The sequence below is a fragment of the Apium graveolens genome, chromosome 1 (assembly GCF_009905375.1).
Source record: "Apium graveolens cultivar Ventura chromosome 1, ASM990537v1, whole genome shotgun sequence".
Taxonomy (NCBI): Eukaryota; Viridiplantae; Streptophyta; class Magnoliopsida; order Apiales; family Apiaceae; genus Apium; species Apium graveolens.
In genome coordinates, this window is record NC_133647.1 from 199,925,974 (window position 1) to 199,940,569 (window position 14,596).

At 34.6% G+C, this 14,596-nt stretch overlaps 3 protein-coding genes across 3 annotated transcripts; 2 read left to right on the plus strand and 1 right to left on the minus strand.

Moving 5' to 3' along the window:
* The first annotated feature begins 2,417 nt into the window (after window positions 1–2,417).
* Window positions 2,418–5,141, plus strand: LOC141678254 (putative WRKY transcription factor 48). Its single transcript, XM_074484526.1, has 3 exons — window positions 2,418–2,875; window positions 3,577–3,726; window positions 4,510–5,141. Exons 1-3 carry the CDS (start codon window positions 2,559–2,561, stop codon window positions 4,934–4,936), a joined length of 894 nt encoding a protein of 297 aa, XP_074340627.1. The 5' UTR covers window positions 2,418–2,558; the 3' UTR covers window positions 4,937–5,141.
* A 966-nt stretch (window positions 5,142–6,107) lies between these two features.
* On the plus strand, window positions 6,108–7,691 carry LOC141678245 (peroxidase 40). The gene is made up of 4 exons (XM_074484514.1): window positions 6,108–6,404; window positions 6,517–6,708; window positions 6,832–6,997; window positions 7,078–7,691. The coding sequence occupies exons 1-4, from the start codon at window positions 6,144–6,146 to the stop codon at window positions 7,485–7,487; spliced, it is 1,029 nt and encodes a 342-aa protein (XP_074340615.1). The 5' UTR covers window positions 6,108–6,143; the 3' UTR covers window positions 7,488–7,691.
* A 123-nt stretch (window positions 7,692–7,814) lies between these two features.
* Window positions 7,815–10,726, minus strand: LOC141724210 (uncharacterized). The gene is made up of 2 exons (XM_074526256.1): window positions 9,715–10,726; window positions 7,815–8,194 (listed from the first exon to the last, which is right to left on the minus strand). Exons 1-2 carry the CDS (start codon window positions 10,356–10,358, stop codon window positions 8,038–8,040), a joined length of 801 nt encoding a protein of 266 aa, XP_074382357.1. The 5' UTR covers window positions 10,359–10,726; the 3' UTR covers window positions 7,815–8,037.
* Window positions 10,727–14,596: the final 3,870 nt, after the last annotated feature.

Here is a 14,596-nt window from a genome sequence, read left to right on the forward strand (position 1 = left end):
CTTCTGACTTATAAGTAAATTTATCCAAACACTTATAGAATTTATAAGTATTTATCAACTTATCACTTATTTCGCACTTAATCATTTTAAGTCATAAGTTACTTATTTTAAAATTTCCCAAAAGAGCACAATGTACTTTCTTTGATCCATTAAAGGTGTTTACTTTTTTCAGGTACTTTCAAGAATTTTAGAAAAATAAATATAAATTTATATATTCTAATTTTTTTTCTAAATTTGAATTTAATTCATCTATTTGCATCAGTAAAGCAAAACTGAAACTAAAAATTTTAAACTACACTCAAAACACATTGGAAAATATTAAAAGATCAAACATGTGTAGATCGACTTATTCTAATTTTCATAAACATGGGTAGGCAGATCAAGACGAAAAATTTAACACAATATTTTATTATCATTATCTCTATTTAAATTCAAGTGTTGATTTAAAATTGAACTTAAAATTCCAGGAAGTAAACACTTAAAAATCAGTGTCTAACTAGCTGAGTTATCGTTTTATTAAATTCATAAATATAAGGATCAAACACAGATCTGAGATGACGGGACGATGGAGGATAAACCATTTGTTTTAACAAGTTTGCGGTCAATAATTTACAAAAACTAGTTTATAACCCGTGCTTTGCATACGGGGATTTCAAAAATTATTTAATAAAATAAATAAATAAATTTATAATTTAAATTGAATAATATGATTATGAAAGATTAAATTATTTATATAATAAATGTATTACATCTACATATTATGATAAATTTATTTAAGAACTAATTTCGTCACATATATTATTTTTATGTTATATATTTTATGAGATTATTTCTATAAATAGATCTGTTAAAATTTAAACTTTATTTCAAATTTGTATTAAAAACTTACCATAAGTGGTTTTCAAAAAAAAAACTTATCATAAATAACACAATTCATATTTAAAATTGTATTATAAAGTTTCTATAATTAAAATGGGTCATAATAATTAAAATGGGTCATAATAAGTACATGAATCTTTTATAAACGTAATATATATACCAAACCTAAAAATGGATAGTCAAATTAAAGTTAAAAATCATATCCGAACTAAAATATGGATACCAATAAAGGGTTATCCAGCCATTTATAATATATAGATTAGGAGTAAGATTAAGATGAATATACGAGTAAACTAGGGTCCAACAAGGCAAAGGCATGACTGACAAATCTTGCCCTCCAAGTAACAGATTATTTATTTATACATGTAAAAAAAACTGTACAGAAAAAAATAAAAATTAAATAAACATGCATACAGAAGCCAAGCCCCAGGGCCCACACCTCAAATTTCAAATGTAACCGGGAGTGAGTTCACATAGTAAAGGGGTTTCAGGTCAAGAAAGACGCGTTTTGTAGTAAACCCTGTCTCTAACTATACGACTCGGTCTTTGCCACCTTCTGTAGTCGGTGCTCAACCTGCAAATTTTCCCAAGTAAATTTAAATCGGACCCAAAAATTTGAATTTTCAAATAATAAAATTTTGTAGTAACTTGAGTTTTTGGATAATGCCTTAGTATGATCAGCGGATCGCATAATAAAATTATATATTGTAAAAAGTTCTAAGATACTATGCAATTTTTTAACAATATTATCAAAAACTGATAATTTTGGACTAGAATTATAGTTAAACTGTGATAAAAATTGATCGAAAATTTGAACCGCTAACTATATAATTTGAGATGAATGAATAATATATATTAGCGTAATCATTTTTGTAATTTCTTAACGGTACATAAATACTTGGCTCAATTGGTTAAATTGAAGAAAATTATATTTTTTTCACCGGTTCGAATCTCACCGTAGTAAAATTTATGATTATGTCTCATGAACCAGAGTCAGTCGTTTAAGTGCGGTTTATTTTGGTTCACGTGATTTGCAGGTTATTGCGTGCACCTGTGAGTTTACCCGGTACACACTCTGTGTTTCCTACTAAAAAAATTGGTCTCAAGAGAGATGCTTCAGGTTAAAAGAGAACAATTTAACAAAAAAATATTTTTACAAATATAAGAGGGTCGTGTATAAATTTACAGATTTGTTATTAATATTTTACATTATAAAATATCTCAACTTCAGATAAATTGTCCAAGTACACCCTAAGATGCAATTTTCTCATTAGATACTAAGTATAATTTTTTACTTTTTACTTCCCACTTGATTAATTTAAGTGCATCTCATTCGTATACAATAAGCTATGTTAAGAAGTGATTTGCTGCTAAACTCCTCATGTAGGTCCCACATTCGTGTATGCTGGCCCATGTCAACCGGGAATCGCCGGTCAACAAAATATAAGTGGGAAACTCCTCTCGCCAACCTGTTATCCAGGACCAATATAACAAACAAAACCCCAATAATACGTTCTTATTCCTTTCACATTTTCATTTTTTTAGTACTCTTTATAAATACCACAACACTTTCTTCTACTTAACTAAATCTACGTTCGCTCTTCTCTCGTAAGCTAACTCAACACATCTAAGATATATAACTAGTGATCAATCGCTCCGAATATTGATATTTTCTCGCAATGGGGAATTCGACATTTTTCGACGAAGTAGGGTTTTCGTTTGCGAGCTTTTCGGACGGCGAGAAGAGATTTTTGGACATGCTGGGGAGCGAAGATGTGTATGATCAGTCTACTTCTATATTTGATTTGTTTCAGCTTCCTTCCGTGGAAGTGCAGCAGCAGCAACAACAGCATGTTTCCGCCGTAGCGGAAACAAGTGAAGTTGTTAACGATGCAGAGACACCCAACTCCTCGTCGATATGTACTTCGTCGAATGATGCAGTTAAGGATGATCAGCAGAGCAAGAGAAGTCAAGTAACTGGAAAGAACAAAAAAATGTAAGATTTAATTTTCTTGTAACAATGGTTTGCTTTGTTTTACTTGTTTTAGCCATGGACTATACAGCTTCCAAAGCTAACATGTTTGAGCTAAAAACAAATTATTGAATATTTTTTTTAAGGAAAATGCTTGGTGTATAAAATTGTATACAAAATTTTTTACATAATGATATGTTGTGGATTTTAATTGAAATATCCTCTGCATTTACATCAGCAATACTTATTAAAATACTCAAGTGCCATGTCATTCTGTACAATTTTTTTACAGGCACTACTCTTTTTTTAATTTTAAATCTCGTTAGCTAATTTTGTTCAAGTCAGTAACATTTCTGTTATATAATGTATCAAACATATCGTAGGTCATTTTAAATCCTAATTACGCTGATATACATAGATCGTTATAAGCTAATAAAACTCGAAAATTGATTTTACTGCTTACGTCTTCAAAATTTGAGTAATTAATCGGTCGACTCAGAAAGTAGTCGCTTGATTCCGGGTCGATATATCTACGATTTTGAGTACTCTCGTACGTGAGTCGGTCGATGTTTAGAATACTGATTTTTATGATAATTTGGTTAATGCGATTGCGTACATGATCTGGTCACAGCTGTTGATTGATGTTTTGTAATTATCCGTTTTAGTAAAATGGGGGACAGCTAGATTAAATATGTTTTATTACTAAATAAAATGTTATTGTTTAGGCTAAAATCGGAGAAGAAGAAGAAGATCACAAAAAAGCAAAGAGAGCCGAGATTTGCGTTTATGACAAAGACAGATATTGATCATTTGGATGATGGATATAGATGGAGGAAATATGGCCAAAAAGCAGTCAAAAATAGTCCTTTTCCAAGGTACTCGCTTTAGCCATTGGATCTGTATTTTATCTTTCAAAGTATTCTATTATTCCAATCTACTATATATTTTATGTCCATATTGAGTTTTTAACATATGATGCCAAATTGTTTGTTAGATTTTGTCATTCAAAAAGACCAAAGGTAGAGAAAGACATCTGTCCCATTAAATTCTATACATTATTTTTTGACACATTTTTTAATATTCATTTAAAACATGGTTTCACAATATTTTTTTAAATTTTTTTTTCTGAATAAAAGTTTTATGTTTAAACTTTTATTCACAAAAAAAATGCAAAAAATATTATGAAACTATATTTTATAAAAGTCTCGAAATGCGTGCAGATAGTGCACATATAGAATCCGCTAGGACGGAGATAATATTTTATTTGTCAAATCATGAATAAAAATGTTTAATTTAATCAACTCTGCATTTTTAACAAGATTCGAATTCTCGACATTACGTACAGCCGGCATGGTTGGTCAAAAAATTAAGGGATTTTTTCATAAATACCCAAGTTACAGAAAATATTTGCAAAAATACGGATCAACCTTGCAACCACATATGCAACCCACATCCGTTTTTTTGCAACTATTTTCGTAAATTTCCAAAAATTAATGAGTTTTCATTTTTGAGATTTGAAAAATCACTCTGCATGCATATACAGTACTATTAGGCCCCTTGTGAATTTCACATCACTATTGCCACACCTAGCAATAAGGTTTAAAATTTTGATTTGAATTTACCTGCATTATTAATGTTGTGACTGTAACTTTGTTCAGGAGCTACTATCGTTGCACTAGTACATCCTGTGGTGTGTTGAAAAGAGTGGAAAGATCATCATCTGACCCTTCAGTTGTTGTTACTACATATGAAGGCAACCACAACCATTTGTGCCCAGTAGCACACCCTAGTGCTATCGGAATCTCACCAGACCCTTACGGTTTTCGCGGTGATGCTCTGAGCACTCAGCAACGCCTGCAGCAGCAGAATATTCAGCAACTACTTCTGCAGCATCAAAGTTACACTATTAGGTCAACATCTTTTCCGAACTCCAGGGACACTAGTTACAGTAACAGTTCCTTCGATGTTCCTAATCATGTTTCTGAAGAAACAGAATTGTCGTTTTCTCCTTCATCGTTGTTTCGAGATCAGGGGCTTCTCGAAGACATGGTGTCATGTCAAATGCAATCAGAGGAGAAGAAGTAAGCTGCATGCGTGCTCCAGAATAAGAAAGTAAATTTAGTTCTTGTTAGCTACTGATATTTTAGTTTACCTTAAGAAAAGCATTTCGTCCTAATTACATATTTTTGGAGCTTTTCTGTTATTTTATTTTTATTAACAACATTGTAATGTGATGATGACTGGTAGTTTTTAATAATCCAAGTTCATTAAGTACCATTTAACAGGTGTTAGATTTAATGTCGTTGTCATCTACTAACCTTTATTAATTAAAAACTCTCCCAGGTTTGATATTAAATGTAAACTATGCATTACTACTTCTAGGTTGTTATAGAAATCGGTCGATTTTTCAATAATCGCCGATAAATCGCTCAAAAATCGATCATAAATCATTGATCAATTATCCGATTTTTTAAAAATCACCCAATAAATTATAAATTCATACAATAATTATCATTTCCGAAATCTGGAATTTAGAATCCTATTTGAGATTAAAAATTAGACCGAAACAATGCGTTGCTAGACTCAGCCCAAGGCCCATCTGCAATACAAAGCCCAAGACCAGAAAATGAATAGCAAGCCTTATTTCGTTAAATGAATATGTAAATAGAATTTACTAAATACATAGCTATGAGCTGGTAAGGTACCGTTATACCAAGAGGTGTTGGGAGTGTTCAGTGTACTTATAATCAATTAGCTATAAGATTGATTCAAGATTTGTAATAAACTAGCTAGAATCTGTGTTTTGACATGCATGTATGATAACAATGATCCGAGTCAATCGAGTAATCAATCCATTAATATTCTGAAATATACATGTCAAATTTGACTCCAACCTAATTTTTTGTCAAAAATGATCTTGGTGTTAGAAAGAGTAACTGAGTAGTGACAAAAACATTCTCTTCTAGATAGAATTAAGATGATGACCAAAGTGATCGACAGAGTTCTATCAGAACTGAATTTTTCCAGAGCTAAAATGGAATTTGCAGAAGGCAGTTAAATGCACATGGCATTAGGTAACTTGTTAGAGCCTGCATGCATGTCATGTACTGTGTTTTTTAACTGACTGACTTGTTCTAAGCCTTGAATAGTTCAATTAACCACTCCTGTTGGTACATTTGCAGACCTCATCTCTCTCTGAACAACCCTGAATCTTGTTCTCTATATAAGATCATACACAAGTTTCCATAATAACATACTTGTAGACTTGTAGTTTTGTTAGAGTTGTCACAATATGACTATGCATTTGAAAATATATTTGTTGATCATCCTATTCAACCTCTCGCTAGCATTGGCTACTAGAAACTTGACGAACAAATCGAGTGAAGCTTGTGTAGGTGATGGTGTCACTATTACGTTAAGCTTTGGGGTGTACAAGGATAGTTGCCCCGAGGCGGAAGCAATTGTGCATTCGTGGGTTGATAAGGCAATGACTGATGACCCTCGAATTGCAGCTTCGTTGCTTCGTCTGCATTTTCATGACTGCATTGTTAATGCAAGTCACCCTTTCAACTTGAACTTATTTGCTTCTCTTTTAATCTTTTAACTATATAAGATTACACAGGCCTCTAGTCTGCATAATTTTGAAATTTTTGAATGTTTTGCAGGGATGTGATGCATCCGTGCTATTGGATGACACACCTAACTTTGTTGGAGAGAAGACTGCAGCGCCAAATGCTAACTCATTAAGAGGATTTGAGCTAATTGATGCCATAAAATCTGAGATAGAATCACTATGCCCTGGAGTTGTTTCCTGCGCTGACATTCTTACCATTGCAGCCAGAGACTCAGTAGTTCTGGTATAGCTATGTTCTGTTTCATGACACACCATAGCTTTCGAGTAGCATAACTATTTTTACAATGTGGTATCAGGTGAGATCTTATAATTGAGTAGTGATAAATTGGTTTTTGTGGATTTGTAGTCTGGTGGCCCTGGTTGGCAAGTTGAGACTGGTAGAATGGACAGTTTAACTGCTAGCAAAACTGCAGCAAACAATAACATTCCAGCCCCGAACTCCGATGTTCAGACACTTGCGTCCAAGTTTCAAGCTGCGGGGCTTGACCTCAATGACATGGTTACCCTTTCTGGTAAGGAAATGTTAGCTCAGCTTACATTGGTTCAAATTCATTGCTAGGAAGATAATTTTTTTACTAATGTCTTGGAGCAGGAGCACACACAATGGGCAAAGCTAGGTGCACGACATTTATCTCGAGGCTAAATGGGAGTACTGAGAGTTCAAGTGCAAACGGTCCAGATGTTAACTTGGATTTCATTTCATCACTCCAGCAATTGTGCTTGGCACCCGAAGCAAATGCAGCTTTAGCGCAGCTAGACCTTGTCACACCATCAACATTCGATAATCAGTATTACGTTAATTTGATTTCTGGCGAAGGCTTGCTTACCTCTGACCAAGTGCTGGTGACTGGAGACGAGCAGACGCATGAACTAGTCAGGTTATATGCTGATGATCAAGAAATCTTTTTTGAGGAATTCAGAAGATCAATGATAAGAATGGGAAGACTACAAGCAGCTGGTAATAAAGGTGAAATTCGTAAGAACTGCAGAGCAGTTAACTGATGAAACAGATTGACTAGTTATGTTTAGCAACCTGTGTTTGCTGAAAGTGTCATATTAGACGTGGTGATTGTATTATCTTACCATGTAGGCCTGTACCCAGCTAAATAGTGCTCCTGTGTTGGTTACATAATGCTTTGTCTCAAGATTTGTTGACATTTGCTTTATATAATATGAATAACACTTTAAGCAATGCCAAATTTCAGTAATGCGACTTAAGCATATCATCTAGCTATCTTTCAATGCTAAAACGAACCAAAATACGGAAACAGGTAAAAGAAATAATACTGAACCGTAACTGAATAATGAAATACTAAACCATATTGGATATCTAGGAAGAGCTTAAATTTCCATTTCTATAGCAATCAGTGGAATCTGTAAGCATTAGCATTAGCATTGAACATTTCATCATTTACATCAAAAAGTGCATCTCCTTACTATGAAGACGACTCGTACCATAGACTTCAGAAGCAAAAAGGTAAGTCATTCCTGCTTAGAGTAATACTACTTGACCATATTGTCAGTTATATATAATATGAACACCACCCCCCTGCTATATAAAGTAAGACCCACAGTCTTCATCATAGTGATACTGATGGTCTTCATCCTCCACTTCTGCCATCTCATCATCAGATGAATACTCTGTGACCGTGGGAGCAGCAGTAGTGATAAGACAAACGTGGCCAGCAAATGCTCCTTGATTCGTGTTCCTAAAAAAACGAAACAAATAGTTTTAGTTGCCACATTTACCCAGTACTTTCCAACTCAAATTTCCGAGTAGAGCATCCAATCTCTCGAAACAAGGATATGTAAATGTGATACCATTAGCGCTGCAAAGCTCGCAAGAAGCAAACAAACTATAAAACCTCAATGATCTTAAATGCAGTAACTTGGTGTGTGTTTGTTTGTGTGTGTGTGTAAAAGCTGAATCCCAAACAGAACATCCTAATTTGAAGTAGATAACAGGCATGATTAGGTTATCTTTGCAATTATTACATCACATATGACAATCTAAATTAAGTGAAGAGGTAATAACAAGAGCTGGCTACTTAAAGGCAATAAATGCCAACATCATCACCAAAACTCATACTCAACATGTATAACATATTTTACTCAGTTATAAACCTATTTCATGTTCTGTTTGACTGCAAAAGCCAGGGCTATCCAAATATTTACCGGTAAGCAGCACAGACCTAAAGATCTGATACAACCTCACACCAGTCTCCTTCTAAAGTAAAATAAACACAGAGTATCTACTGTCAAAGTTTATTGGCTGCAAGAATAAAGTTGGCTTCTACAAACCAGACATTTAGCTGTAAAGATAGTTCAACTCAACTGTAAGGTTGATTAAAAGAAATTACAAGTTCTCTGTTTCCTCAATATACATATCAAGAAGGCTATTTCCAAAATATAGTCCTCGGAATGGTAAGAAAATTAAGAAACATGATACATTCTTATTGCTAAATTTAAATGAAAATGTATAGTTATAAAGCAAGAGGTACATGGAGGAGGACCAGCGTAAGATGTGAAAATGGCGCCCAAGGATTGCGTACGTATCACGCATCACATTCCAATTTTGTCTTTACAGTAGATACTTTAGGAGTTCACTAAATTTCGTATCTACATACATTCTCACGATCATAATTCACTCTTATAAGTTATAACAAATCCATAAATTCATAAACACAAAAACAACACTGCAATCCTTCCAAAGAGGCTTAAATCAGAACCCCCAGCAACATGTAAATTCTTCAACATTAAATAAATAACTCTCCAATTCAAACATCAATATTCCATATATAAAACTCCACTAGTATTCCTCAACATTAATCAAACAACAATCCACCAATCAACATCAACTATCATCATCTCACATTTTACTTAAAACTTCAAATCAGTCCTACACCGAAAATGCATCTAAAATAACCACATTCGTAACATATAGTTATCCCGAACACAAAAATAACAAGTTACATTTATAAACAAAAATGCATCTAAAATAAACACATTTGTAACCAAGTAATTACGAATACAAAAATAACAAGTTACATTTATAAACAAAAATGCATCTAAAATAAACGAGTTCGTAACACATTGATAAAAAACTAGCTCAACAAATTATATAATTAACAAGTTACGTTCGTAGAACCCTAACAAAACACAATCGTAAAACCCTAACACAACACAATTACAGGAAACACATAAATATAACGAAAGGAATGCGATGTACCTATATCGATTCCAGTCCCAAGCATCGAGATCTCTCCCTAAACAAAACGAAACAAAAGCATCAACACAAGAATACACAACTTGCTTATGACTCAACAAGCTCACATTCCAATTACTCCTCCCAATCTCTTCAGGCTTATCCAATCCGTACATTCCTAATATCATCTCCGCTAATCTCTCCATCGAGACTTGAACACTCACATTTCTCTTCTCAGCTGCCACGCGGCGGACATCGATGAGGTTATCGACGTCGATATTGTGATGCGATCGCGAAAGCATCTCGCGATCGCGGCTGTTCCAGACGCCGACGAAAGTGATGGAAGGATTGGATAAGAAGCGGCGGAGACAGAGAGGGATACGAGGAGTGTAGAGGAGTTGGAGGATGAGGCAGAAGCGACCGACGCAGAGCTGGAGAGTGGCGGCGGTGGAGGAGTTTTCGCGCCATTGGACGCCGAGGCCGACGACGAGGCGGCGAGAGTTGAGGTGGTGAGAGAAGGAGATGATGACGCGGTGGAGCCAGGAGCGGACGACGGCCGGAGTGGAGGTGACTGTGGTGAGGATAGTGCGGTTGTGGCATTTGATGGTGAAGGTGCGCCGGCGGTAGCGGCGGTCGCAGAAAGTCGGTTTGATTCTTACGTTACGCATTTTCTGAGAGAGAGAGACAGTCAGAGAGAGGGAGAGAAGTGCGTGGGAGTTTGAGAGAGGGAGAGAGAATGAGTGTAAAATATATAGGGAGAGAGAGAGAGAGGTGTGTGAGTGAGAGAGAGAAAGAGGTGTGTGAGTGAGAAAGAGAGAGGAGAAGGGAGAGAGAGAGAGAGTGTGTGTGAGAGAGAGAGAGAGGGACGGAGGGAGAGAGAGAGAGAGAGAGAGAGAGTGAGAGAGAGAGGGACGGAGGGAGCGAGAGAGAGAGAGAGAGAGAGAGAGAGAGAGATGGATTGATTTGGAGAGGAAATGGGGAGGACTGGTGTGTAAATGGGGTGATGTAGGAGACTAGGTGTAGGAGTAGTGGCGCTACTAGTGTTAATAGTGTGCTGAATTGTAGGGTGTATCTGCGTGTCAGTTTGTATATTTTTGGTATGGATATCAGAGACGATGTGGGACCAGACGTTATGGATTGGGATTAGCTTAATTCAAAAGGACAGAGAAAGACCGTGGATATGATGATGTTATTACTCCTATGATTTGAAATTTGGAAATTTTAAATGAATGATTTAAATATTTTTTATCAATTGGGAATCTAATTTATTATATGAGCTTCAGTTTCAATCGGGTGCTTATTTTGGGAATTTTGATCTTTGATGTAATTTAAATCTTTTAATAATATTTGAATTTAAATTTTTATTTATCATGAAAATAAATTTCATTGATATTGCATATCATTTAACATAGTATCTTTGATAAATTTAAATATCGAGAAATTCTCATTGGTATTCTTGGGAAACTGATTTTTTCATTTGGTGTCATTTCATTTTTGGTCATATGGATGATATCCTCGAATTGACCGATATAGTTGATTACGTAAGTAAAAATGTTAGTTAAATGTTTAATTCATATATTTTATTATTTTTAATCCACTTTGTAGTTTTGAAATCAAAATTACATTAAATAAAAACCTAAATAAAAGAAAAATGAAATGTTAGGTCGGGTCTAGTCCTATTACACCTATGGCCAACTTCAATTCTAAACCTACGGGTTCAATTAGACCTTGAGTTAGGATTCGAGTGAAAAGAGGAAAAAGAGGGAGAAATGGGATCATTCAACATCATCACAATCATTTCATTTAATTAAAGTTGCATGTATATTTTCGATTCAATCGTATAAATGTGTACAAAGAATATACATGTACGATCGGTTTGTTGTTTGTTCGTTTGTGTTTGTTCATATGCATATTCATATAATAGGTGTGTTTGATTTGCAGAATGGGTGATGATCCTAGGATTTTAAGGTTTAATCGGAAAATCTTAAGTTGGTGGATGTTATAAATTAGATGTGGAGAGATCTAATTTACTTGAAATTATCATTGAGTGTGAGGATGAAGCAAAAAGATTAGGAATGAAGTTCAATTATCATTTTCAATCTTTACTTATATGTGGAAAATGAACCATCGAAAACTGATAACTGATAAAGATTTTCTCACAATGTATGCAAGAATCCCTGATAAGTTGATTATAGTTTGGGTTGACACCATGATGAAACTAGATCCCTTGTATAAGTTACTATTGAACCATGAATGGAGAGCTGAAAATTTGAGCATTATGGGTGATTTGGGTCATCTTGATGACCTTCTTATACTTAATAATCTTGAAGATACCTTAATTACTGATGATGAACCCACCCAACCCAAAAATAAAAAAAACCCAGCAAGGAAAATAAATCCAAAAAATTACCTAAATCAAAACTTAAACCATCTCAAACAAATCTACCACCACTATCTGTTTATCCCAAAACAGCTTTTCAAGCTATTAAGCCCAGGAGAAACCCTAGATTTTCCCCTATAGTGACAATAAAGGCTCAAAATTCAATACTTCCTGAGCAATACTTGTTTGCTAAAAAAATATCGAAGATCATAGTTAGAAGGAAATGATTATCAAGAAAAGAGGAAGTGCTAAGTGTAGTTGAAATTCCTACCGATGATGTTAAAGTTATATTTCAAGAAGATGAAAGTAGTAAAGGTAGAAATACTGTCAAAAAAGGTAAGGTTTGATAAATAAAGATAGTCCTCGTGATGATGTTGAAACTACACAAAATTAAGAGATGGATCATGGTTATTCTGATGAGAAAGATAACATTGGGGCACTTAAAGTGAATGACAACTGAAAAGCTGATGAATGGCTGGATTTTTTTGATGATGATAATGATGAGAACTACTACCAAAGACTGTACACAAATGGAGAAATCTATGAAAACACAAAAATTGGGAAGACTATTTTGAAGCCATGGATGATTTTTATAGATAAAAAACACTTCAAGGACACACTGAAAGACTACTACATCCAAGAAGGATTTTACAATCACTATTAATAAGGTTCATAATGGGAGGTACACAACTACAAGTTTGGCAGCATGTTGTGGATGGAAAATACATGTTAGCAAGCTTAAAGATGGAATAACTTAGTCTATAAAGAAGATAGACCATGCTACTCAACTAGGGTTTAGAAATAAATAACCATGTATTATTATTAAATGGGCAACTAGTAAATTGATGGATAATATCAGGGATAATATGGATATCCCGAGTAAGACATTGAATGAACTTCTTTTTCAGAGATATGATGTGTATACAAAATAGTCCTCCATGTACACAATGGAGAAGTTTGCAGTTGAGAAGCTACTTGGTGGCCATGATGAATTATAAGGACACATCTCAGGTTATGTAAATATCATATGTTAAACAAATCATGTTTCTAAAGCATTCTTTGCTTTCACTTAATCTGAAAGCATTCGAAGGCAGTTGTTGCAATGTGGAAGGCCTTTTTAGCAGGATGTAGGCGATTGATTGGGGTTAATGGCACCCATTTGAAGGAAAATTATGGGGGTGTACTCCTATCAACAGTAGCATTGGATGACAATAATGAGATTTTTCCTCAAGCATATGTAGTGGTTAGTGTGGAAAACAATGACAACTTGTCTTTTTTTTTTATTAGAAATCTCTATAGTATTTTAGGGAGTCAAACTGAAAGATTGGACTATAATATCAGATAGACAAAAGGTACATTTTACCTGTATTATCAATTTCTTTTGCATTTACTTCTTAATGTGTATTTATTCTAATGCATTCTAATGTTATTGTCATGGAATTGATCTTACTCTAGAGCATGCCCGGCCCACTACTAAGAGAAGATATTGTTGCAGGAATCTTAGCCGAAATTATAAGAGACAGTTTTTCGGACCCTTAATGTGTATCGTATTTTGGAGAGCTTGCAATGCCACATCCCAGTTCACATTTAGGAAAGCCATGGAGAAACTTAAAATTGAAGGAGGTGACAGGGTAAAGGAATAGTTTACTCGGCTAGGGGATGCTGCAATTTGGAGTAAGCATAAGTTTGATCCAAATATGTGCAATGACTCCAACACGAGAAATTTTGTGGAGAGCTTCAATTCCACATTTGCATTGACAGATGTAGGGCAATTTTGACTTTGCTTGAAGGTAATTTTCTATGCATTTACATATTCTGAATTCATGCACATATGTATACATACATATACTCACTTACATACATTTGTTGTAAATAGAAATTAGGAGAGTGTGAATGGTCAGAATTGCTTCAAGACATGAAAATGCACTTCCATGAAATAATGATGACCTTTGTCCAAAGATCATGAAACTTGTTAAAAAGATTGGGAAGGATACAATCAGCTGCAAGATTTATATGTCTAGTCCTGAATAATATGAAATTTATGTGGGTAAATCCCAATTCCTTTTATCTTTAAGTTAATAAAGTTTGTACTTGTGGGGCTTGGCATATATCTGGTATCCCTTATAGGCATGCAATTAGGACAATGATTCGTGCTAAAATTGACCAAGACCAATGGCCTCAACATGATGATGAACCTACAATTATGCATCCAACTATGAAGATGGGGGTAGGAAGGCCACGTAGGAATAGTAAAAGGGAGGAAGGAAAATATCAGAAAGGTTAAAGGGCTAAAACTGTGGAATGCAAAAAGTGTGAATATTTTGGACATAATTTTGAGACATGTAAGGGAGGCTTGACTAGGAAACAAATGAAGAAAATGAAAGTCAGTGGTGTACTTGTGGTAATTAAATATCCTAGAAAAATAGATCAATCAAATGCAGCCAAGACAACAAGAGCATCAGCCAAGGCAGAAGTTTCACAAGCATCCATCAACATGTCAAAGAGGCCAACATCCCAATCTCAGCC